Here is a 22,123-nt window from a genome sequence, read left to right on the forward strand (position 1 = left end):
AAGCTGACCACCAGAGACTATAGGTTCTGGTTCACTAACTGAATATTTTCAGGGTGACACAGATGGGTAAAACAAATGGGCTAGAATAGCCCAGTCAGCTTTGATTGCCATATTTCATTGCACTCTAGCGACCCCATCAGGTGGGTTGCGGTGTAAATCTTACTGATCTCGGCAGGGGAGTGAGCGTGCGCACACACATACACACAAACACACACGGGCACATATGCGCACACACACGCTTGACCCACAAACTTCCTGTTTGGGAAAGCAGTGAGGAAAACAACAGAATGCCTTGGCACACACACCTGTGAGAAAATCATTTCAATTCATCTCTCCTGGGAGAGTTATATAGGCTATTATGTTTTCTTTGTTACAATTTTCAGTTGTGTAATAAATAAAAAATTTTGTATAATATGCTAAGACCTGGAAAAAATATATGCAGGGTATGAAGTATGTGCAGTATTTATATTTTATAGGGTACAGATCCAATTGCATCATAACGTATCTTATGAATTTGGTTGGACCTAAGATCCTGGAGTGCATCTCTTGTTTAACCGCATAGTTTTACTACTTCGTGTTTGTGGGATTGCAACAAATATAATTGATCTTCATCCCCTTGCTTAACTGAATTAAAGCATATTCTGCATATGTATTTATATTTTCTTGTTCACATTTATTTATTTGAGGCCATTTTATGAGAGAAATACAAATCACAAAATGTTTCTTACTTGGTTCTATTATAATTAATGCAGTAAGGTGCTACACCAATAGACACATTTCTGGTTCTATTATAATTAATGCAGTAGAGTGCTACACCAATAGACACATTTCAGTTTCTATTATAATTAATGTAGTAGAGTGCTACACCAATAGACACATTTCTGGTTGACATATGCTACTGAAGTAATCATATGTTACTGTCTGTGCTACATATTCCTTTATATACCTAACCACTGATTGATCTTTTCCAACAGAAAATGTAATTTCCTTTGAAAATCTCAAAATATCCCTTATTTGGATTTTTTTTATTGTCAGTGCTGTGATACTGCTGTTGAATAAACCAATTTTTCTTCTCCAGTAAATCCTCTAAAAAAGGCCTAACACATTTTACAAGCTAATTCCAGTCAACTTCTTCAAACACAATAATAATAATGCCTTTTATTGTATAGAATTATTCGTATGAACAAAGGACTAAAATTGCATGGCTAAAAATATTGTTGATTTATTTACGGTTTGGGTAATAACAGATCTACAGACAAGGTTGAAGAGTCACACTTTATTTACAAAAATACTGAGAACCTAACAGTCCAGGACGAGAAAGCGTGAGGGAAAAATCCTACAACAGCAGCTATTGGCTCCGTGCCACATCTGTAGACTGTAGCACATCTTGTGTGAATAAGCAAACAGTAAGACTTTGTTTCTGAGCCATGAGTTTAGTGTAAGTGTGTGTTCTTGTTGCTGCATTAGGCGTGTCAGGAAGTAAGGTGGCAGTCTGAGCCCCATTCAGCAGAGTACAGCCATTTACTTTCTGCGGACTGTTTTACCCTTCTTGGAGCTGTAATACATCAGACAGAGAGAGAAACAGAGTGAGACCTCCCAGCAGTACGTTGGTGTTATTACAATTACTTTGAATTGAAGTGCAAACAACACTGGTCTAGCTGTGTTGGATTGAAGTGGAAACAACACTGGTCTAACTGTGTTGGATTGAAGTGGAAACAACACTGGTCTAACTGTGTTGGATTGAAGTGGAAACAACACTGGTCTAACTGTGTTGGATTGAAGTAGAAACAACATTGGTCTAACTGTGTTGGATTGAAGTGGAAACAACACTGGTCTAACTGACAATAATCATCCGCATTAAATGACATTACATCACTCAACACAATTCAGAGAGTTTTCATGCTTATCTTTTCTCATCATGCAGCTCTTACTATTTAATAGATGTGATGACAGATTTAATGGATGTGATGGTGGATTAAATAGATGTGATGATGGATTCAGTGGATGTGATGATGGATTAAATTGATGTGATCATGGTCATGATTAATTAAATGGATGTGATAATGATAAAAAAGGAAATATTTCATGATTCTCTAACTGACCTAAGTGTCCTTTATCATTAAGACATTTTTGTCTTTATGGAGGAAAGCTATCTTTGTTTATACTCTATGGTTATCAGGCTAACAATGGTAGTAACATGTATTTTGAAGACATTAAACTGCTTTCATGTATTTTACATGCTTTTGAGGCATTTGATATTATCCCAAATAGAAGCCAGACCAAAGAGAATCAGAGCTTTATATTCTGTATTTGGCACAATAAGGCTTGAGAGATCTGGCTCTAATAAATCGGACTACATGACAGAGTAGAATACTATGTAAGCACCCCTTTCTTTTTTGACACAAAATAAGTTTGAGTCATATTGAACCTGAGTGTATACCTAAATCTTTGGTGCTTTGACTAACACTGTGTGCTCAAAGATATAAACTTGATAAGAGTAGTACTTTTGTTTAAGACTGTGTCTTAAAAGATATAGGAGTGCTGCTGGTGTTTATGTCATGCAAGATTCAATTTGTGTTTTTAATGTGATTCCCCTTATACACTGCATGTTAATACCGTCCTGCAACTTTATCATATGGATGGGGTACATACAGTGTCTTGTGTGTTATATTCCCCCTTCAACGTTCAACCCAAATGAATGAAATGCAGTACTCTCAGTAATCGTTAAGATTCATGTTCATCTTTATAGTGTCTTTTCTTTCTTCTTGACCATTGGACCTGTAGCTTGGAAGTTTGACATGCAGCAATTTAATAACGTTTGAATTCATGCACCACACTGATGCGGGAGAGCCCCCTGAGCTGTGACATCCACTCCCATGTTTACTTACAATTTACTCAGCTCCTCGACTCTCTTACGCAGTGTTGTGACCTGGAGGAGATAGCAAACATGAGCTGCATTCATATCTGAGGGGACATTACAGTGGACACCAAGCGAAGGGAAAGACAAGGGGACCCACTATCAACACACAATTCCAATATGTCACAGGGTATCTTTCAGAACTTTGAAAAAACCTAATGAAAACCGGTAACACAGTGAATGAGCTAGGAAATGTCCGATCATGGCATTAAAGCTGGCACAGGGTAATAAAACTATCTGTGTCCAGGCATGCTCTAAGAACAGAGCTAGTCATGTTACCAGTTGAGCTGTACAGTAGAGGGTGTACAGTATTTTTTTTTACTTCATGTAATTAGTGTGCCTTCTGGCTCTGTCTTTTTTTTACTTCATGTAACTAGTGTGCCTTCAAATAATAATGTAAGTTACCCCCGTAAACAGTACACAATTCAGATGTGCTTTGTACTGTATGTATGCAGCGTCACTGTGGTAATGTAATTTACATATCATACATTATTTATCTTTACCTCAACCAGGATATTGGACACATACCTCATACTTCTGCCTCTTCAGCCTTTCCATGTGATCAAACTTCTCAGACTCCAGCTGTTGCATCCATTCATGCAACTCCTTCGCCTTCTCCCTAGAGCGGAGCAAATGTCTGGTAAATTCAATGTTTTCGCAGAGATTTCATACTAATTCAATCTATGGTTGAATACTTGATTTAGAGTGGCTGAATTATGTTCTTAGAATGTCCAATCATTTCAAATAAAGGGAGAGTTGAAAAGTTCTTGTACATCTTCACTATACTCAACTTCTCTTGCTATGAGCACATTTCTCCTTGTCAAAATAACACGGTACACACGCCATACTTGAGAAATCTGCGACCTGAACTAGGAATGGTAAAACTCTTACTTCAGTTTCTCTTCATTAAGATGGTCGATGTTCAGGGCCTTGCGTCTGCTCGCCAGGATCTTCTTCTTCTTCTCTCTCTCAGTTTCCTTCTTTCCACCTCTCTTTGAGTCAGCCTGTTACAGATGAAATGTGTGGTTACAAAAGGTACCCACATAACCTGTTGTTCTACTGCAGGGAATCATGCCATTACATCTCATACGCTAGCAAGGGACATGTTGTTAATTCATAATGAATGGTTCTTTACAGAATGGCGGGTCAATATTCACCTTCTGCAGATAGCTGCTGTAGTTGGATCCCATGCTGGAGAGGGCGGACTTCTTCTTGGCTTCTTCATCAGCCTTCTTCTTGGCATCTGCCTCCTCCCTCTTCAACCTTTCCTCCTGTATTACAGATCACAGCACCACGTTAGTGCGTTGCAGGGACTTGTCAAGCAAACGCTGAGCGTCGAGCAGAGCCCAGAGGGATCAGCAGTAGCACTAGCAGAGGAGACAAACCTCACGTCTGGCCGCACGCTCCTTCTCCTTTTCACTGCGGATCCTGTTCTGCTCAGACCTCTCAGCTCTACGCTTCTCCTATAAGCAGACAGACATAGCAGTCGGTATAGCTTTCTGCCACCAGAGGGCACAGATGAGCTTTATCATTTTGTCATGTTTGGGTTATATAGGAACTAAATGTAGGCAAACGGATGGAGTGCCTGAGCCTTGTTTTCACCTACAACTAATGTGCAGGCAGAATTACAGTCTCACTCACAATTCTATCTTTGAGGGCGATGAGCTCCTCCTCCTCCTTCTTTCTGTGCTCGAAGTGAGCATCAATCAGGGACTGCAGCTCGATCAGATCCTTGTTCTGACGTTTCTTCTGAATGTCCTGCAAAGTCAGCAAGCAGAGCCACGTGTTGGGGTCCATGTCAGCACACTCTCACTTTAGCCCCACTATTCTTCCAACCAGATGTCTTGAAATGGTCAAGAAGTGTAAAGAGTTATAACTACTTACATCAAAGTCCACTTTCTCGCCATCTGGAATCTTTGGTACCCTGAGAAGTGTTAATATATAAATCCAATGAAACTATGAGTAACACATCTACACATGTGTTTTACGCATTTTATATGACATTGCTAATGCCATGAAATGCTCATGTTCTAATAAGAAAAAAGAAGAAACTTGAGAAGGAAACAATATGAAATAAGAGAGCTGAACATTTTGTCTACCACTGTTAATAAAATATATTTCAATGAGAGATTGAAATGAACATGGGAATATTAATGTAAGCCATTTCTATGTAGCCATCATACATATCTAGATAGAAATGTTGTACAGAGAAATGAGGGGTTACATGAAAAGATGACTTACTTGAACTGTGGCTTCTGGGCTGTATATTAAGAAATGAAGAGGAGGACAATCATACATTATTGGGTTAGAAATGCACACATCAGAATATTAAACAAGTAAGTAAACTCCGGGCAAAAAAGATTCAGGCAGGCATTACTTAAATTAATGTTTGCATTTTTTCTTTACATTATATTAGATATTGTACACTTTTGTCATTGTAGCCCGGGTTTCAATTTGAGGTAGTGGATTTTCATTAGTGCTTTAAAAAACAACAAAGAACTAACCACAAACAGACAGAAATCCAAATCTCACACACAGGTACTGACTTTACATTAACAGGTTTGCACACACAACCTTGGAATGTCAAAATGTTTATGTATGCTTTAAATTATTGTAGTGTGCTCTAATTTTAGAATAAGAAGATGCCATTTAGTTTACTACGGGAAAACACTCAAAAGAAAAATAGAAAGACAGAGTTTTACTACAGAAATATTATGATCATGTAGTGTCTATGGCTTGACCCCGACGCTGTTTTCACAAGCAAGACAACAGAGTGCTAATTCCTAAAGAATCAGTTATGGATATGTTCCTCCTCTTGTTATATGTTTTGTACATGCCATGCTGATAATGAGTGAGCATAGCAGGGTGGAGTCAATAGTGGGATCACAGGGCAGGTCAGCAAATGTTAGCATTTCATATTCTTTCATCCTTTTTATCTAATTTAACTATACCAGTTTCAAATTGATGTGATTATCTGACATCATTTTATTTTAATATTCCCAGTTTCTCATTTAGTTTTGTTTAGATTTAGCCAATCCGGCAGTGTTTCTCAATCTGACATAAGACTATGATAGAGTAGACATTCCCCCAATACAGCGAGACCTCAGACCTGGGACAGGGAGAGTATGTCGGCATTTCTATGTACCGACCAGAAAGACACATATAATTCATTTTTAAACAACATACCTTCCTCTTCAGCGACATCTGCATGCAGCAAGCAATGAAAATAAAAGCAAAATGAACAGCATTAGCAATGGCAATAAGCCACAGTTTGCAAACTGTAATACTGTAATACGCATAGTCCATCTTAGCTTGAGCACTTGCATTTATATTTAAAATGGGAATGGTACTTTGCTGGGCTAACCAACTTGAATTACTTTAGCTTAAGACTAACATTTGTGAAAGAACTGCAGTATATCTCACAGCATAGCACATCAAAGTATCATTCAGTTAAAACTAGAATCCTTAATTGAAAATATAAATATGTTGACTCCTACAGTATGCGGAGCTATGAATGACCATCCATGATATCAACATTACAGGTTCTCTAAGTTTATGGCTATACACTGCCTGTGTTTACATGGTTTACAAACACTTAAGTAAAACAAGGTTATATATTAGTTATGTTGGTGTACAAGTTACATTAAGCTCATGAGGCATTTATTAGTTAAACCCTTTAAACAAATGGTTAAAGTAAATCATCCTTTTACAAGTCCAAAAACAGGTGGTAACAGCTAAGAGTTCTAGATTTAAGAAGGTTATTATCATTTTCTTTTTTTTAAATGTTCAGAGAGCATATATGATCAGAATTATGCTTTTCTAGGTTCAGAGTGCAAGCACAGAGTTACTTTACTGTTTTAGAGAGACTGGAAAAATAAAGGATATCTCTCTGCCTACATTCTGATACAACTGTGCATCTATACAATTGCCATGTATTTCATAAATAATTCAGCAATTCTGTGACTGCTTTCTGAATGCATTAAATACATGTATTATAATAAAATATTTGTAACATTCCAGATTATTGCCAGTTGCTAGTCACTTTGTCACACTGGTTATTGGCATGTCAGAGCCTTGTTACCATTAGTGATCTTAGCTTAAGGTTAGAAGTCTATCTATGTATAAAAGTACATTAATAATTATTAATAATGAATTCAAGCTATTGCTTTAGCAACGAGGAAGCAGTTTGCATTAGCCCTAACAGCGCAGAGAAGTGAACAGGAAAATTTGGCATATTTATTCACACATTCTAAACGGGATCTTAGAGCCAACAAATAACATAGCTAACATACAGTGCATACATCCATTGTCTTGGCCAGCTATGAAGGGAAGGTACTTCATTGTAATTCATAAGGGAAAGTATGCTAGGGTCTGTCCCATTATCACCACTAGCATACATGAAGTGTATGCCGCAATGATGGTGGAGTACAGCCCCTAGTTACATTAGTCTTAGGTCTGTCTGGCTGTAAAAGGTAGAGCACACTGCTGCATTTAAAAGGATGATAGAATACCCCATGCTAACATACCTTCTGGCTCTGGCTCTGGCTCTGGTTCTGGCTCTGCTTCAGGCTCTGGCTCTGGCTCTGGCTCTGGCTCTGCTTCAGGCACAGGCTCTGGCTCTGGCTCTGCCTCTGGCTCAGGCTCTGGGGCTGCCTCTGGGGCCACTTCTACCTCTACCACTTCGTCAACTACCTCTTCAACTACTTCCTCTGCTATGGCTACACAACATGCAGTGAGTAACCAGGGAAAGGAAGGGGGATGGAGAGGTTAAGTATGAAATGGTTTACTATGGGATGGAGGGCGTACTCCTAACATCAGAAGAAAGACATGGAGGTTAAACTGGAAATGAGTTAATGGGCGTAACCACCAGGTGGCGCTGATGGGGCAGATACAAAGCAGGAGAAAGAGTTCAGTGGTCAAGGACTAGATCTGTAGAATCAATACTGGACAGTTCAGTGGTGTCCTACATACAGGCACCTGAAAATGACGATGGCTTGCTATACTATTTCTCCCCTACCACCACCAGTGAAAATGTCATATAAACATTTCTGCCTATAACAAAGGTCGGTATGCTCTTGATGCATCCATCCATTTAGCAAAGGTATATCCAGTCCGATAAGAACCTGCCGGTTCTTAATCTTGCAGATGATTTCATACCACACAGACCACTGCAAGTTAGTGTTGGAATCTGAGGAAGTGAGTGTTTAAATGAGGAGGTAGCATTCGTATCATCCAACATGCTACAAGCTCCATAAGGATCCATTGAGTTGAACAGGCATCTTTAAACACACTGAGGACCAAGAGTGAAACAACCAAAACATTAGTAGATGTGAAGGAGTCTGTGGGTCATTGTTTTTTACCTTCTCCCTCGCCTCCAAGGACATTTTTTTTTTTCGGAGAAAGAAAGAAGTAAAACAATAATATTACCAAAAGATCCCAACTGTTCCCAATAAATCAGTATATAATATACAGTAGCGTCATGTTCACTGTATACAAATATATACTGTAGATATGGGTATAGTAGGGATCTATTGTATGCGTACTTAATACAGTCCTCCATAGCTGATCAAAGTTCACATAGTAGAGACATTAGGTGGTTTTTAAGAGTTTTAGGTGGTTTTCTTAAAAGACAAAACATTACCAAGGCCTGGTAATGTAACAGGATCGGTTTATTGTCCTCAAAATAGAGGCATTGGGACTTTTTGTCCAGACAAAGTATGTGCAGACTAGGAGGACGGTATAACGGGTGAAGATCTACAGCAGGCCTATTCAACTCAGGTCCTGGAGGGCCGGAACACTTTTACCCTCTCTTTCTGATAGAAGACTTATTCAGACCTGGGACACCAGTTGAGTGCAATGAACTACCGGACAGAAACAAAAAATAGAATTGTTTCAGCCCTCCAGGACTGGAGCTGAAGTGCCTAACACTACATACTTAGCAGGGACCTGTTGCTAACAGACTAGTGGACATTTTGAAAATAATTGAAAATGTTTCAATAATTCAATTTAGCATTTGGTTTCTGGCCTGTTATCAACATTGGCTCCTGAAAATATTCATTAAGTAATGATGGTAGGTCACAGATTCCTCTACAATGAGCATCTTAAAAAAAGTCAATATACGCTGTTGTGCGGTAGAGGGCAGTATTGAAGATAACATAAACCTAAAGGAGTCAAGCCAAGTTGTCCGTTGTGCTTAACTATTCTACATAAAGGGTTGAAATCAGTTAGACAGTGGTTCTCAAACAAATAGAATTTAACAATGAGCGATTTTAAATTACCGAAAATGATAATGAAGAGATTTATTGAAAATAGTCATTGTGTTACTTACCTTCTCTGTGAAGGGATACAAAGGATAGAGAAAGAGGATAAGGTTCAGTCAGGCGGTCGAAACAGCTCACTAGCGTGGTAAATCTGAGGTAACTGTGAGAATTAGAAGAACCTAAATGATGCCAATACTCACACTTCCTCTGTGTCAGACATGGTGACAGTGGACTTTGCACCTAAAGGTACCAGGAAAGATAGAGGGACACATTTACAAAGATGCCAAGGAGGCTGCAGTCACTAGCAGTATTTATAGCATGGGGTTATGACCCCAGGTTCTGAAGTATCTTCTCCCATTACCAGAACCCAACCCTAATGGGATAAGATTTCGCTGACATATTTTAATAGATCACATATTTCTTTTGCAGGATTTTAAAAGAATTGCTTTTGAATCTAACCAGATTGAAATAAGCACCTTTTCATAAATATTTTAATCCACCATTTAATCCACCATTTCATAACTGTTATATTAGTGTGAGGAACATGAACAGGTTTTCAACATGTTGCCAATTTTGCTTCATAGACGATAATCGAGGACTCACAGATTAATGTTTCTTTTCTCTCTCCCAAACTGCTGGCTTGGCTGTAGGACTCTTGTTGCATGAGACCAAAGATCAATGTAAAGGTCAAGATCTACAGCTCTCAACTTTCTTGGTTAAATTCCATGGCCCAACATAAGTCCTAGTAAACATGTCTCTTTAAAAAAATTATAACATAGGTTTTTATTCATGTTTAAAAGGCACTTTCTCACTATTAAATAAATGTTACTAGGCCATCGGTAGCCTTTTGATTCTGATTGTATTTTGCCACATATTGTCATCTTGTTAATGTATCATAATCTGATGGAATGCGTATCCATTTTGAAATGATTACTGTACACTATGAGGATTTTCACAAAGCATTGCATTTGCAATTGTAAAACCAAGTCACCTATTTGTTGAGGCCATCCTGGAGGACTGCTCACACATCATAACTATTTCCTAACGACAGCTGCAAATGTCTTTTAGAAATGGGTCCAGGATCCAATTTCCAAAGCACAGATCAGGTTCTTTCTCTTGGAATAGTATCAATAATTCCCATCTAGTTTCCTTATGTGGGCATCCCCTTCACATACGCACGTCAAGCACTTTTCTGTGATTTCATGATCTCATATAAACACAAATAGGCAAAAGGGGAACAATGATAACCTTTTCTACCATAAAAGATTCACAGTCAAAGGTTGTGTCTTGAAATCAAAATCATCTTCTGATAGCTATAGATGGCTACATTGATTTCACAAATCATGTTAATACTGTAACATTAGCAGAGTTTCTATGTGTGTTTTATGAGTTGCCATGTGTTTATACTATACTATTGGGTCTCCTGAATAACAGGAACAATCACATTTCATGCCTTTCTCTCTATGAGTCTGCTCGCCATATATCTCCTCAGCTATCTATTTACCATATCAATAAAGACATAACACAGTGCTTACTGTGTTGTTACCAACCCTTTTTTCTGAGGTAACATTGAGCACATCTCTAGATTCCCTTATATTAGCCTTCATTAGGATTTAAACCATTGGATCAGCTCCACAGCATTGCTCAAAGTCTTAGAGGGCCATTTGTAAGTCCTGGCTTACAACAGCCATTTGGAGCCAAGCCTCACCACCAGAGACCATATAGCACCCAAGACAACCAAAACACTTTTCTTGCATTGTCCATCTCCAGAATACCAGCACAAAGCAGATCCAGCAACGACCACAACAGCAACATCAACAGACCTTCACACCTACACTTCCATTCCTTTAAACAAAACATTTGCATTTAAGGCCCACCACCTGTTAAGAATAATGTAAAAAAAAAACACTAATTCAGTGGAGCCTACTGTAGCTCTACATGTCCAAGCAGGGACTTACAAATTTGACTTGATCAAGTCAAAATAGATGTTTTTGTAGAAACTTGCGTGTCATAACCCTTCACCTCTCCCTATCGCTCTGGCAGGTCCACCTCACCTTTGACCTCGACAGCGCTATGAATCTACCGACTGCTTTAAAACCTGCGTGTTCCAACGCAGTGGAAGTGGTTTTGCACATATGGATTCGGCTGCTCTCGAACAGACAGCCAGGGGGCTCTGAGCTCTTAACATTGCAAACCTTCAAAGCTAATCCAATCCCTCTATTGTTCCACTCACTCTCTTTCTTCCAACCACTCTCACTCTCAATCTCTCTTACCTCAGGAAAGCGGAAAAAAAGAAGTGAGCTCCCTGGTGGCCGAGACTGGCTGTAAGGTTCTGCGGAATTACCACCCTGATTATGTCCTTCTGTTATAGTGACACTTGATCCAAGCCGGGACCCCATTGGACAGCAAAGCGTCAGGAGGCGAGGCTACGGGGGGGGGTTGTCTCAACGTCTTGGGGCCGGCACTCAATAAGGAGATGGATGGATCGAAAGGAACGGAGGGAAGCTCAAGTTTGGAGAGGGGCAGCCGTACTACGCCCCTGATGCTATATTTGACATGGTGTTAAGCAGGCGAAAGGAGCCCCAGAAAGTAGGAGGAGAGTGTAACACCGACAGAACCATCAGCTTGACTTCTTCTTTCCCCACAGAAGTGGGAGATCAGATGGATCCAAAACGTAATGATGACGGACTCAATCTGCGGACAGTCTATGAAACAATGGCTCAAGCCTTTGTTATTTGCTGAATGATCAATCTGGGTCTCTTGGGCTGCTTTAAAATAGTATTCGTACTGACCAGTGCCTCTACTTCAACTTCATATAAGATTTGAGGTGTGGCTGTGGCTGGTGTCAGTGAGAATTACAGCCTCGCTAGTTGCCCTATTCACAAGTTGTTTTAGATTAGGAGTGATGATGATCTAGTGCCAGATCCACACATACCCATATGATCTAAAAGGCCAAAACTGAGGAACCCTCCTGCTTTGAAAGGCTTGGTAAATAAAAGCCAAGGACTCTAAGGACTACCCATGGTGCATTTTTCTATGTACTAGCTTTGCTTTTTAGACCCTTAGAGAATCTGAATATTAGCAATTCTAAAAGAAATTCTAATAACTGAGTTAGATTTGCTATTTCTATTTTGGACAGAATTGGCTGAGAAAAGCTTCTTTAGCTGAGTCGGGTAATGTTCCCCTGCAGGGGGCGCCATTCAGGAACATACTCTTTCAGTGGAGGATCTGGACACTGCAGCGAGGGGTGGTTATATCTAAGGTGCAGTGGCCACCCCCCTGCCTGGTTGACGGTCGCAGTTAGCGCGCCGTCACGACGGAACGCATTCTGAGCAAAGGGCTCAGGTTTTATTTTTGGACTGCCATGGAGAGTGGCCCTTCCATTTGTAGGAAGGGAGTATAGTTGCGCTCAACATGAGCCTCCCGCTCTGACACTCCGGGCTGGGACAAGCAGGCAGCAGCCGGCCAACCCCCAAACAGCAGTCACACAGGTAAACACACTGCAACTATGATTTTATACTTCTTGACCGCTTGCAGTTATGTGCCTATGCTACCGTCGGGTCGGCGGAGGCGCGGGACTGCTGTGAGAGCAGTTAGAACCAGCCCCCCAGAGGGCTGTAGTCAGCTGTATTCTGTTGCTAAAGCCGTTTGACACGTCTTTGAAAAGCTAAGGGATAGTTATACGCAACGTTAGGGCACCATCGACGTGGAAAGAGACAATAATGTACACTTAGAGAGAGGAACGTACACCGTTTGCATGTGTTTTGAATGTATTCACGGTTTTGCGTTCCAGAACTCATAACTGGAATGAGGTTTTATAATGGTTTACACCATAATGGTTTATGTGGTGATACCTCCGCAGGTATAAGTTAAGCTTAAAACACTTAATGTTAGCATGTTTTATTGTTGAAATACAAGCTTGTAGTAAGTGTTCTACGTTCAGCCTGTGAAAATACATTTTTGCTTTTCCATTTGTAAGTGGACTCCCCTGTCCGGAGTGTGTTCGTCAACGGTAATAGGCGTTATCTGGTAAGCTCCATGCTGTTCTATTTTTATATCTTTACTGATCATGTGCTTAGCAAATTACCTGCATTTGCATGTTTTAATAGTTGGAGAGGGGGGGGTATTTTTGGTGGACGCCCAAAAGCCATTGTGTGCTGCATGGTTTCATTGCTCTGCTATTATTACCCTTTCCTCTTTTGAACTTGCATCTTGGAGGTGCTCCAAATGCCTAACCTTCCAGAGCCTTAAAAGGATGACCTCCTCTCATGTATCAGGCTGCCAGTCCTGGCTCTGTTACTGCAGTGGAGTGGCACCATTAAAACATGATCAGTGGAGGCCCACATCTGAGTCTGACTACTAGTGGAGGCCTGAAAGGGATTCCGTATTCCAGGACACCCACAATGTCTGCAATTAAACCCGACAGAACGCAGGGAGAGATAAATATAATATCTTGTTATGATTTGCGGGCTTATCACATTCCCTTGATTCAACTTCCAACGATATAATGGGTGAGTGGTGCATAAGGAAAAACAAAGAAGGGCCTGCTCAGGTGACCATCACTGCAAGCGACATTAAGGAGGTCAAATGCTCAACATTTACTTTTAATCTCAAACAATGAACCTGTAGGTTGAGGGCCAAGTGTGTCTGCCAGTCAGACCTCACAGGAACAAGTACCTAATCACTCTGGAATATCCAGAAAATAATAACATGACATATGTAATATAGTGTTTGTGTCTGTAATATAGTATCTGTGGCTGTTATTTCTATCCATACTCTTGTACAGTAAACCACGTACTGTAAACTCACTTACAGTGAGGTGTAAGATCTTCACACACGACTTACCTTATTGGTCATAAGAAATGTACAGCACTAATAAGCAATTACACCAATGTTTGAACAGTTGCATATTCACACCCTTTTGTGCTTATTTCTTAAATGTGTTCTTAGTTCTACAGGCATATTTTTGGCCATTGATGTATTGTCACCATTCAATGACAAGAGAGTCCTGAGCCCTATAGAAAGGAGCAGAGTATTGGCTGCCTACTCTGTCTTCCTGGACAGAACAAGGCAAAAGAACCTTCTAGGATCAGCTCTGAAGCCTTAACTGCAGGCAGTGTTAAACCCAAATGCCCTTCTTCACTTTCCACTAATTATGTTTCTACATTTGCCCCTTTTGCTGGCTGGAACTAGTGGTGGTCAATCTCTGCAAAACGAGTAGCTGAAAACAATACTAACCACAATTATTATATAAAATGCTTTATTACATGTAATGATTTTTTTTAAAGGTAAACAAAGAAATTACAATAATGTGAGTTTTAGGCTGAGCATGTTACATCTGTAGCATAAATAAAGTGAAGTCATAAGAGAATGACAGAAAGAAATCTTAATATGTGATAAATCAAATGATAATTATACAACAGACAGCCAATGTCCTCTAACCAGTGGATTCCATTACCTCAAAAGAAATGCTCCCTAACCAGATGATTCAGTTACCTCAAAACAATGTTCTCTAATCAGATAAATCAGCTACAACTTGGCATTTAAATGCAGGATTATTTTGCATGCACAATTAAAGATGAATTGCTTCAAAGCTCAGAAATGATGTACCCCCCTGTGGGGCCTAGTGTATAACAGAATATTTATGCTGATGTTTGTATAATCTCTGGGCTCAAATAACAGACAGAAAACTAAGTATAAACATGACATCACAGGCTACAAGCTCAGGGATCAAATGCTTCAAACCTGCAAATTAAAAGAGTAACTATTTTCAAAGCTTAGGTTTTGTATTACTTTCTGCATCATGTCCAAAATCACCTGAAACCTTTTAATGGCATGAATTGAAAAAAATGAAAAGATAAACAACCAGTGAAAAAAAAACATATTCATACGTATATACATAAACACATGAGACAAATGTATGTCTGAAGATGGAATTAAATGTGTTCAAATTGAATGTGCAGAAATACGAATCAAACCAATGATTAAGCATGACATTCTTTTCAAAGGTTTTACAAAAGGAAAGGTTTAAACTGTGAATTATACTGTTTTCATAAACAACAGCAATTACACAATATCATCGCTGCATTTGATGACAATGTGACCAAAGTTATTGAAGACTATACCATCTTGAATGTATTTCAATATTCACCGTGGCGTAGGTCTGAAAGAGAAAGAAAAAAGTAATAAGATGTTTTGGTTCACCACTTATTCAGTGAGTGTTGACTGTGTTTTTGACAATCCATAAATAGGAAATCAGACAACTGAAGTTGAATAAACTGAAAAAAACAACAATATAGCAATGAATACCCTAATACATATGCCTCACACTCATGTTTTTTATTTCAGGGGGTTTAACTGCTCATGGCTGCCAGTTATTGCAATGTCTCTGAATCAGGCCTGCTGTCCCAGCAGTACCCTCCAGCTTTACTGCCCAAACCTGGCAAAGAAAATGCTAGACTCCAGAAACTACTCAAGAAAACAGAGAAAAAAACAAAGAAAAAAGCTGCCCCTGAGACTGCCAAGACACCTGTCCCTTTCCGCTCAAACTTGTCCCCGGTGAATGAAGCCAGCCCTGACTTGGAGCACAGTGACCACTCAACACCTCCCAAAACCCCAGAAACACCCTTCTACACGCTGCACCCCAGATTTGTTGTCAGGCCAGTCTATCGGCACGTCACCTCCCCTTACCCCCAACACAGAGGAGAGACGAGTGGTGGAATAGCCAGGTTCTCCCCACAGCTGTACGCTCCTCCGGCACCCTCCTTCCCCCAGCATGTGGCCCCACTCTACACATTTACTCCGAGTCTCCCGCCACCCGTTCCAGGGCCGATGTCCGATGCAGTGGCACCCACATGGCCCGTGCCAACCTCCTCTGTGCCTGAATTGATAACAACAGCTGCTGTTCAAACTGCTCCTCTAGTCCCTGCTCCTGTCACTCCTGCTGCCACACAATCTACTTTAAGACTAGCCCCTGTACTAATACCCCGCAAAAGTCCAAGTCCACGGTTTAAAGCTACAGAAGCTACACTAAAAGCACCCAGACCCATGTTTGACGTCCCTCAAATTTGGGTCTATACGGCATCTAAGTCGCCCCTGCATGATTACACTGGAAAGACATCTACTGCGGGCCCAATACCTTGGATTAAAAGTACAATACCAGAAATCAGAATAGCAACAACACCAACAGCTGAAATCAAAACGAGTGGAACCCCAACATTTGAAGTGAAAAGCAGTTTTACTTCAACATCAGAGATCAAAAGGGGTGCAGAGTTTGAAATATATCAAGACACAATACAGACATCGGAAGTCATAAGAAGTACAACGCAGATACCAGAAAACAACAGGAGTCCAACACCTACATCTGCGGTAAAAAGAGGTTTAGCATCAGCACCTGAAATCCAACGGAGTTTAACACCTACATCTGAAGTGAAGAGAGCTAAAATGCCAGTTCATGAGTTTTTAACACCAAGAACTAATATGGGTCGACCTAAGACACCGTCATATCATGTGACCCGTGCCATAACACCTGTTTTTGAAATATCAAGACCCAACCCACTTTTATTTGCGGTTTCGCCCATTACTACAGAGACACAAAGATCCACACCAACACTTGGTTCTAATACTGACAGTATATCTTTGTCTGCTTCTCAATATCTAACAGCTTCTGAGACTGAGCCTTTAAAATCGCTATCAACTATTTCAACAACTCAGAATGGCGAAGTGATGGCTAAAGAGACCGCTACAACCAAACTCTGCTCTGAAAACATCTCAAAGCCAGAGGCCCCTCAACAAGAACCTCCAGTAGTTGAGTCTAACAGACCAAAAAATCCTACAACTCAATTAGGCAATGAAAGACCCAAGACTCCAACAGTTGTCACATCAAAATCTACAGCAGCTTTATGTCAAATGCCCAAGATTCCCTCAGCTGAGGAGCTTAAACCTCTGATTTCAGCAGTTGGGTATCAAAGACCACAACCACCAGCAGGGTATCAAAGACCAAAGACACCCATAGCTGGGGTATCACCCAGATTTCAAAGGCCAAAGACACCAACATATGTGGCCCCTATACCAGCCCATACATATTATGGATTGACTCCTGCTGAATATGTTGCCCATGGTGGAATTCAAAGTTTCTTACCTTCATTCAGCATATCCAGGTCTAAGACCCCGACTCTAATTGACTTTAAAATTCCAGCGCAAGGGTTGGAGGTATCTCAGAAACCTACCCAAGAGTTGCTTGTGAAAACACAAGATTTGCCCACATTGTTAAACCAAGAAGCATCCTCCAAAGAGCTGAAGCAAATAAGTTCAATTGAGTCCATAGTATCCATGACTGCGGATGTTCAACTTCCACTTCCAACAATTTTTGTTACACAAGCTGAAGACATTTCAGAACCAAGCGTATCTACGGCTGTTACCAGCAGAATAACAACTACTGTTGAAGAAACACCAAAAGTTAAAACTATGGCCTACCCAAGACCATGGTCTAAAAGCCCAATACCTGAGGTTAAGAATCAAGAGGTTGAAATCCTAGTGAAAACAGAAACTAATAGAGTATCCCCAAAACCCACCCTAGAAACTCAACATCCCAAGCCTGCTGTTGCCATCATAGATGCCATCAAGTCAACACCTCTTCTCCCAAAAACAGAATCTCCTGTTGCAGAAGTCAGTGTGGCACAGCAAAAAGAGTTAAAGGAATCAACTGATCTTAAAACACCCACAAAAATAATCTCAGAGGCTGAAACAGCAGTAACAAAGCCAAACAATAGTTTTCCAGTTGCACAAACAGCTCCTGAGAAAACTGTGGGAGCAGTTCTGGCTAAACCAAAGGATAACCAAGAAGCCAAACTTGAAAAGTCAGTATTAACTTCAACCACACAATTGACAGATAATAAGAACGATTCTCTTCCAGCAGCTGAACCTCTTCTTAAAGTGATCCAAAAGCCAAAGGGCATGATGAAGTCAAAGCTCAGTGGTTGGTCACGGCTCAAGAAACACATGGTGGTGGAAGAAGAACCACCTCTCTCCCAGGAATCAGATTCTAAAAAAGAAACTTCCAAGGAAACTGAGCAGGAGGGAGGTGAAGCAAAAAAAGATGAAAAGGTGTCGTTGAAAGACATGGTGTCGGTTGCAAAGGTTGATGATCTCCCCAAAACAGCAAATAAATGGGATTCTCTTCTGTATGATATGTTCTCCTCTAAAGAGAAGATTATGCAGGTGATAGAAGCTAGCAAAAGCGAGGAGGAGAAAAAAGTTGAGCCAAAGAATACCCAAAAAGAAATCCCCTCCTTTGCCTACCGTCTGCCTGTCCTTCTTTTCAGCCCAAAGTTTGATGCCAAAAGGCTGAAAGAGGCTGCATCAAGGCCGCTTACAAAAATTTCGACAGTGTTTGAGATGGGTCTCATAGGACGTAAAAACAAAGACGAAGAACCGAAAGACTTTAACAGAACAGCTAGAGGGTTCACTTGTCCTTAAAACCATGTCTCTTTGGACCGGTAAATATCAAACAATAATAAAATGTTGAAACGGTCTGTTAAATGTTTTATGTATACAGGTGTCAGTGGTGATAACGCACCGATCCAGTGTAACACTCTCTCTGCTTTATACCCGGTAAGTGATGATGAAAAATTATGCACCATGGCGCATTTGAGCGCTGACTCTTCTGTTGTTTGATTATGTTATGGATGTCTGAAGTTGCCTTTGTTATCTGACATTACTATGTTGGCAAACGGAGGATTTAAAAAAAAAAAAAAATGTTGTCTTAAAGAAATTCAGACATCTCATGAGATTAAAATGTACAAAGTTTAAGTAAATCTCAGAGTTTCTTTTTGTGTCCACTGTTGAACACAGATAGGAGATCGAAGGGCTATTTCAAAAAAATATTCATATTCTTTTTCAAAAATGGTCCTGAGACTGTAGTGTGATGTACATACTTACTAAGAAACACCACCTACTGAAAAATAGTCTTTATAGTATAGAATTTGGACTCCAGGACATTTGGAGCGAAGTTTCCAAATAAGGATAAGGAAAAGATGACAGAACGAAGGTACAATTGTTGTAGGTGTTTATCTTCCCAAATGGTGCTATTTACGTACAATTCTTAGATGATCAGGTCATACATACCTTTTCTGAGAAGGTTTAAGTAAACTGAAGATGCTATGCCAGCTTTGCCTGCTTTCATTTTAGGACTACTGGTCAGTGAGAGAATTATTTAAGAAACAGGGTGGCTAACTGCTGTGCTGATGCAACTCTTTGAAGGAAGTATTTGACTGCTGGCTTGGAAAGATAAAATGTCAAGGAGAGGAGATGTGGGATACAGACAGCAGTGATGAAACAAAGAAAAATGTATACAGGAAGTATTTAAAGGCCGAATCCTGACTTGAGATCCACACATTTTCCATTGACATCAAGGCAGGTTTAATGTGAAAGTAAAATAGAATTAAATAACAATAATGTGAAAATAAAATATAATCAAATAGCATATTTCTAACAAACAGTCAGACACAAATACATATACACACACACACACACACACACACACACACACACATACACACATATACACAGTTCAGTTTCAAATAGGCAGCTTACAAACGGGGACCCATAAGGGTCAAAATCTGAATAACATTTAATCTTGAGGTTCAGCTTGTTATTGGTGCATCACGTTTGTTCATGCATGTCCATATGAAAAGATTAAGAGCATTGTGTCCTATTGACAGAAATGTTCAACCGCTTTGCAATATTAGATTTATCTGTATGCGTTTACAGTAAATGTTATTTTCTATATATTTTTGATAAAAGAAAAAAGAAAAAAGAGCTTGCATAGGAACATTCTGATATTGGTTTGTTTGAGCTACAGAATGAAATGGAACATTCATCTTGTCCTACAGAATGAAATGAAGATGTAGTCAAGATAATGGGCAGATTGGTCAAGTTCAAAGCTATATTATTGCTCTGTTGGTGTTTGCTACCAGTAATGTCATTGAATTGTAGCTGGTATATTGTAGATATAATTGTTTTATTTTTATCCACAGGACCAGCATAATAAAAAGGTGTTTTTGCCTAAGAAAAGAGGAGTCTTTATTGGACTATTAACTATATTTATATACATTTGTCAGAGTACAGTCATTTTACACCTAATATTCCCACCTGCTTTTCCATTTATGTATTCATCCATGTTGTCATCATCATCAACAGGAATCTTCTCGTATTTACCATGAGCTGTCATTACAAACTTGTACCTTTTACCAGATGGATTGACCTGAAAAGCATAGGGACTGATTAAGAACTTGACCAAATTATACATGCATTTCCCTTCCACATTTCTTGGTGTGTTTGTACTTTTGCTTCCTCACCTTTGTCCCTGCTCCTGATCTCCCAGGGGATGTTTCCCCGATGATCTCCCACATGTTCTTTTTCTGCATCACGTCACCAGCTTTTACATCCTGAGGAGTAAACGGTGCCAAACAGAAAATTAACTGCATATCAAACGCTTTTGGGATCCATGCAAAAATACAACTCTTCTGGGCTTTGGTTCTCATCTGCCAGAATACATTTCCACATCCCACTAGGGGGAAGCCTTGGATAAAGACACATTTCTCTGATTCTCTGCATGCCAGCACACAGTATTAAAGCATGAACTATTAGGAAGGAAAACAGTGGAAAAGGGACTAAGAATGTAACAAGTAGTTACCTTGAGAAGGGAGGACATGAAGAAAGTTGAAAATTAGAGGACTGAGGAAGGAAAGTAAAGCAAGTAGATGCACAAATGTGTCACTATTGGGTTGAAGGTGAATTCAGTCTTTTCAAAGGGGTTGAGTAACTAACGGACACCACCTCTGTAAAAGGAATGCTCCACAGTATTTGTGCAGAATGATTATATACAGTGAGGGAAACTGTATATAATCCCCTGCTGATTTTGTATGTTTGCCCACTGACAAAGAAATGATAAGTTTATATCTCTGTATCTCACAGTTCAGATAAACCTACCATTAAAATTATCAGCAGGGGATCAAATACTTTTTTCCCTCACTGTAAACCAAAATGGTACACATCAATGTGTCTTAATACTATGGTTGCTGGTAGCTAACAAGCAACAACAACATAGCCAATGGACTTCCCTGTAACTTATAAAGACAGAATTTGGAGGGCCTTGTTCCAGTTCTGCTCCTCATTATAGCATCTCTTCATATCTACTCTTATATGGACTCAGTACTTAATCCAGCTGACCAATAAGCTTACCAAGATACTGGAGACTGGTAAGAACCATATATGGCAGAACCATACTGTACATGTTTTGGTAGGAGCAAAACTTCAGCCTGGATTAAATCAGATAAAGTTTTGACCATGTCCAAGGTGTAACTGTCTTACAGCTGTCAAGACAGGAAGCAACTACACAAGTAATCATTGTCACAGGATTTACATGACAGCTCTATGGCAATTCCACCTCTGACACACCTAAACAACTCCTTTGTTGGTGTCAGCTACCGCACATCTCTACGTGCAAAGCCCTTACAGCTGGTCTGGTGGGAGAGTTCCTGCTGATGCCTTCTGGGCTGCCCTTCACCCACTGTGTAATCAGGTCTGCCACGCCCACTTTCAGACCCTCAGCGTCCTGCTGACACACACACAGATGTCAATTTAGGTAATTAACAGAAAACTTCCATTTAGTAGGCTTTCCCTAATCACCAGCGATAGACTTACTTGTGTTGTTTGGGTGCAGAGATAGCAGAGATTAGGCATCTATCTTTTCATCCAGAAACCATTAGGATAGTAAATATCAGCTGGTCTATGGCTACATCCAGTCACTAGGTTTCATCCAGTTTGCTAGGTAAGGAAAAGTAAGTAGCCTTGACTCGTGCCAGAACTGCTCATAGGAGCTGCAGCCTTGATTGACAAGTTCACGCTAACCTATAACAGAGCTTTAATGGCAATCTTTTTTCTT

At 40.0% G+C, this 22,123-nt stretch overlaps 2 protein-coding genes and 1 long non-coding RNA gene across 13 annotated transcripts in view; 1 reads left to right on the forward strand and 2 right to left on the reverse strand.

The window, feature by feature from the left end:
• Nucleotides 1-1,206: 1,206 nt before the first annotated feature.
• Nucleotides 1,207-11,551, reverse strand: tnnt3a (troponin T type 3a (skeletal, fast)). Of its 7 annotated transcripts, XM_020040271.2 has the most exons (15): nt 11,451-11,551; nt 9,378-9,417; nt 9,246-9,250; nt 8,278-8,289; nt 7,444-7,635; nt 6,104-6,121; nt 5,159-5,177; nt 4,802-4,841; nt 4,559-4,675; nt 4,303-4,380; nt 4,075-4,188; nt 3,809-3,921; nt 3,446-3,536; nt 2,889-2,929; nt 1,207-1,555 (listed from the first exon to the last, which is right to left on the reverse strand). In XM_020040271.2, the coding sequence occupies exons 2-15, from the start codon at nt 9,395-9,397 to the stop codon at nt 1,522-1,524; spliced, it is 894 nt and encodes a 297-aa protein (XP_019895830.2). In that variant the 5' UTR covers nt 9,398-9,417; nt 11,451-11,551; the 3' UTR covers nt 1,207-1,521. The 7 variants fall into 7 exon arrangements, with proteins under 7 accessions (XP_019895830.2, XP_019895831.2, XP_019895832.2 ...); XM_020040272.2 differs by lacking the exon at nt 8,278-8,289; XM_020040273.3 differs by lacking the exon at nt 6,104-6,121.
• Nucleotides 11,552-12,435: 884 nt separating this feature from the next.
• Nucleotides 12,436-19,787, forward strand: prr33. Of its 2 annotated transcripts, XR_829427.4 has the most exons (3): nt 12,436-12,668; nt 13,157-13,206; nt 15,526-19,787. It is a non-coding gene; the product is annotated as a proline rich 33 (long non-coding RNA). The 2 variants fall into 2 exon arrangements; XR_001198535.3 differs by lacking the exon at nt 13,157-13,206.
• The window catches only part of lsp1a (lymphocyte specific protein 1 a), a 29,098-nt gene continuing 21,761 nt past the window's right edge, over nt 14,787-22,123 (reverse strand). For 2 of the 4 annotated variants that reach the window (XM_020040269.2, XM_010901935.4), the window contains 4 exons: nt 21,695-21,793; nt 20,535-20,624; nt 20,329-20,440; nt 14,787-15,340 (listed from right to left, as the gene is read on the reverse strand). In XM_020040269.2, the coding sequence (XP_019895828.2) occupies nt 15,318-15,340; nt 20,329-20,440; nt 20,535-20,624; nt 21,695-21,793 (324 nt within the window). In that variant the 3' untranslated portion in view covers nt 14,787-15,317. Of the gene's footprint in view, nt 15,341-20,328; nt 20,441-20,534; nt 20,625-21,636; nt 21,794-22,123 lie in introns of those variants that run through there. The other 2 variants (XM_020040270.2, XM_010901937.3) reach the window with 2 other exon arrangements.

This window comes from Esox lucius, chromosome 19, assembly GCF_011004845.1.
Source record: "Esox lucius isolate fEsoLuc1 chromosome 19, fEsoLuc1.pri, whole genome shotgun sequence".
Taxonomy (NCBI): Eukaryota; Metazoa; Chordata; class Actinopteri; order Esociformes; family Esocidae; genus Esox; species Esox lucius.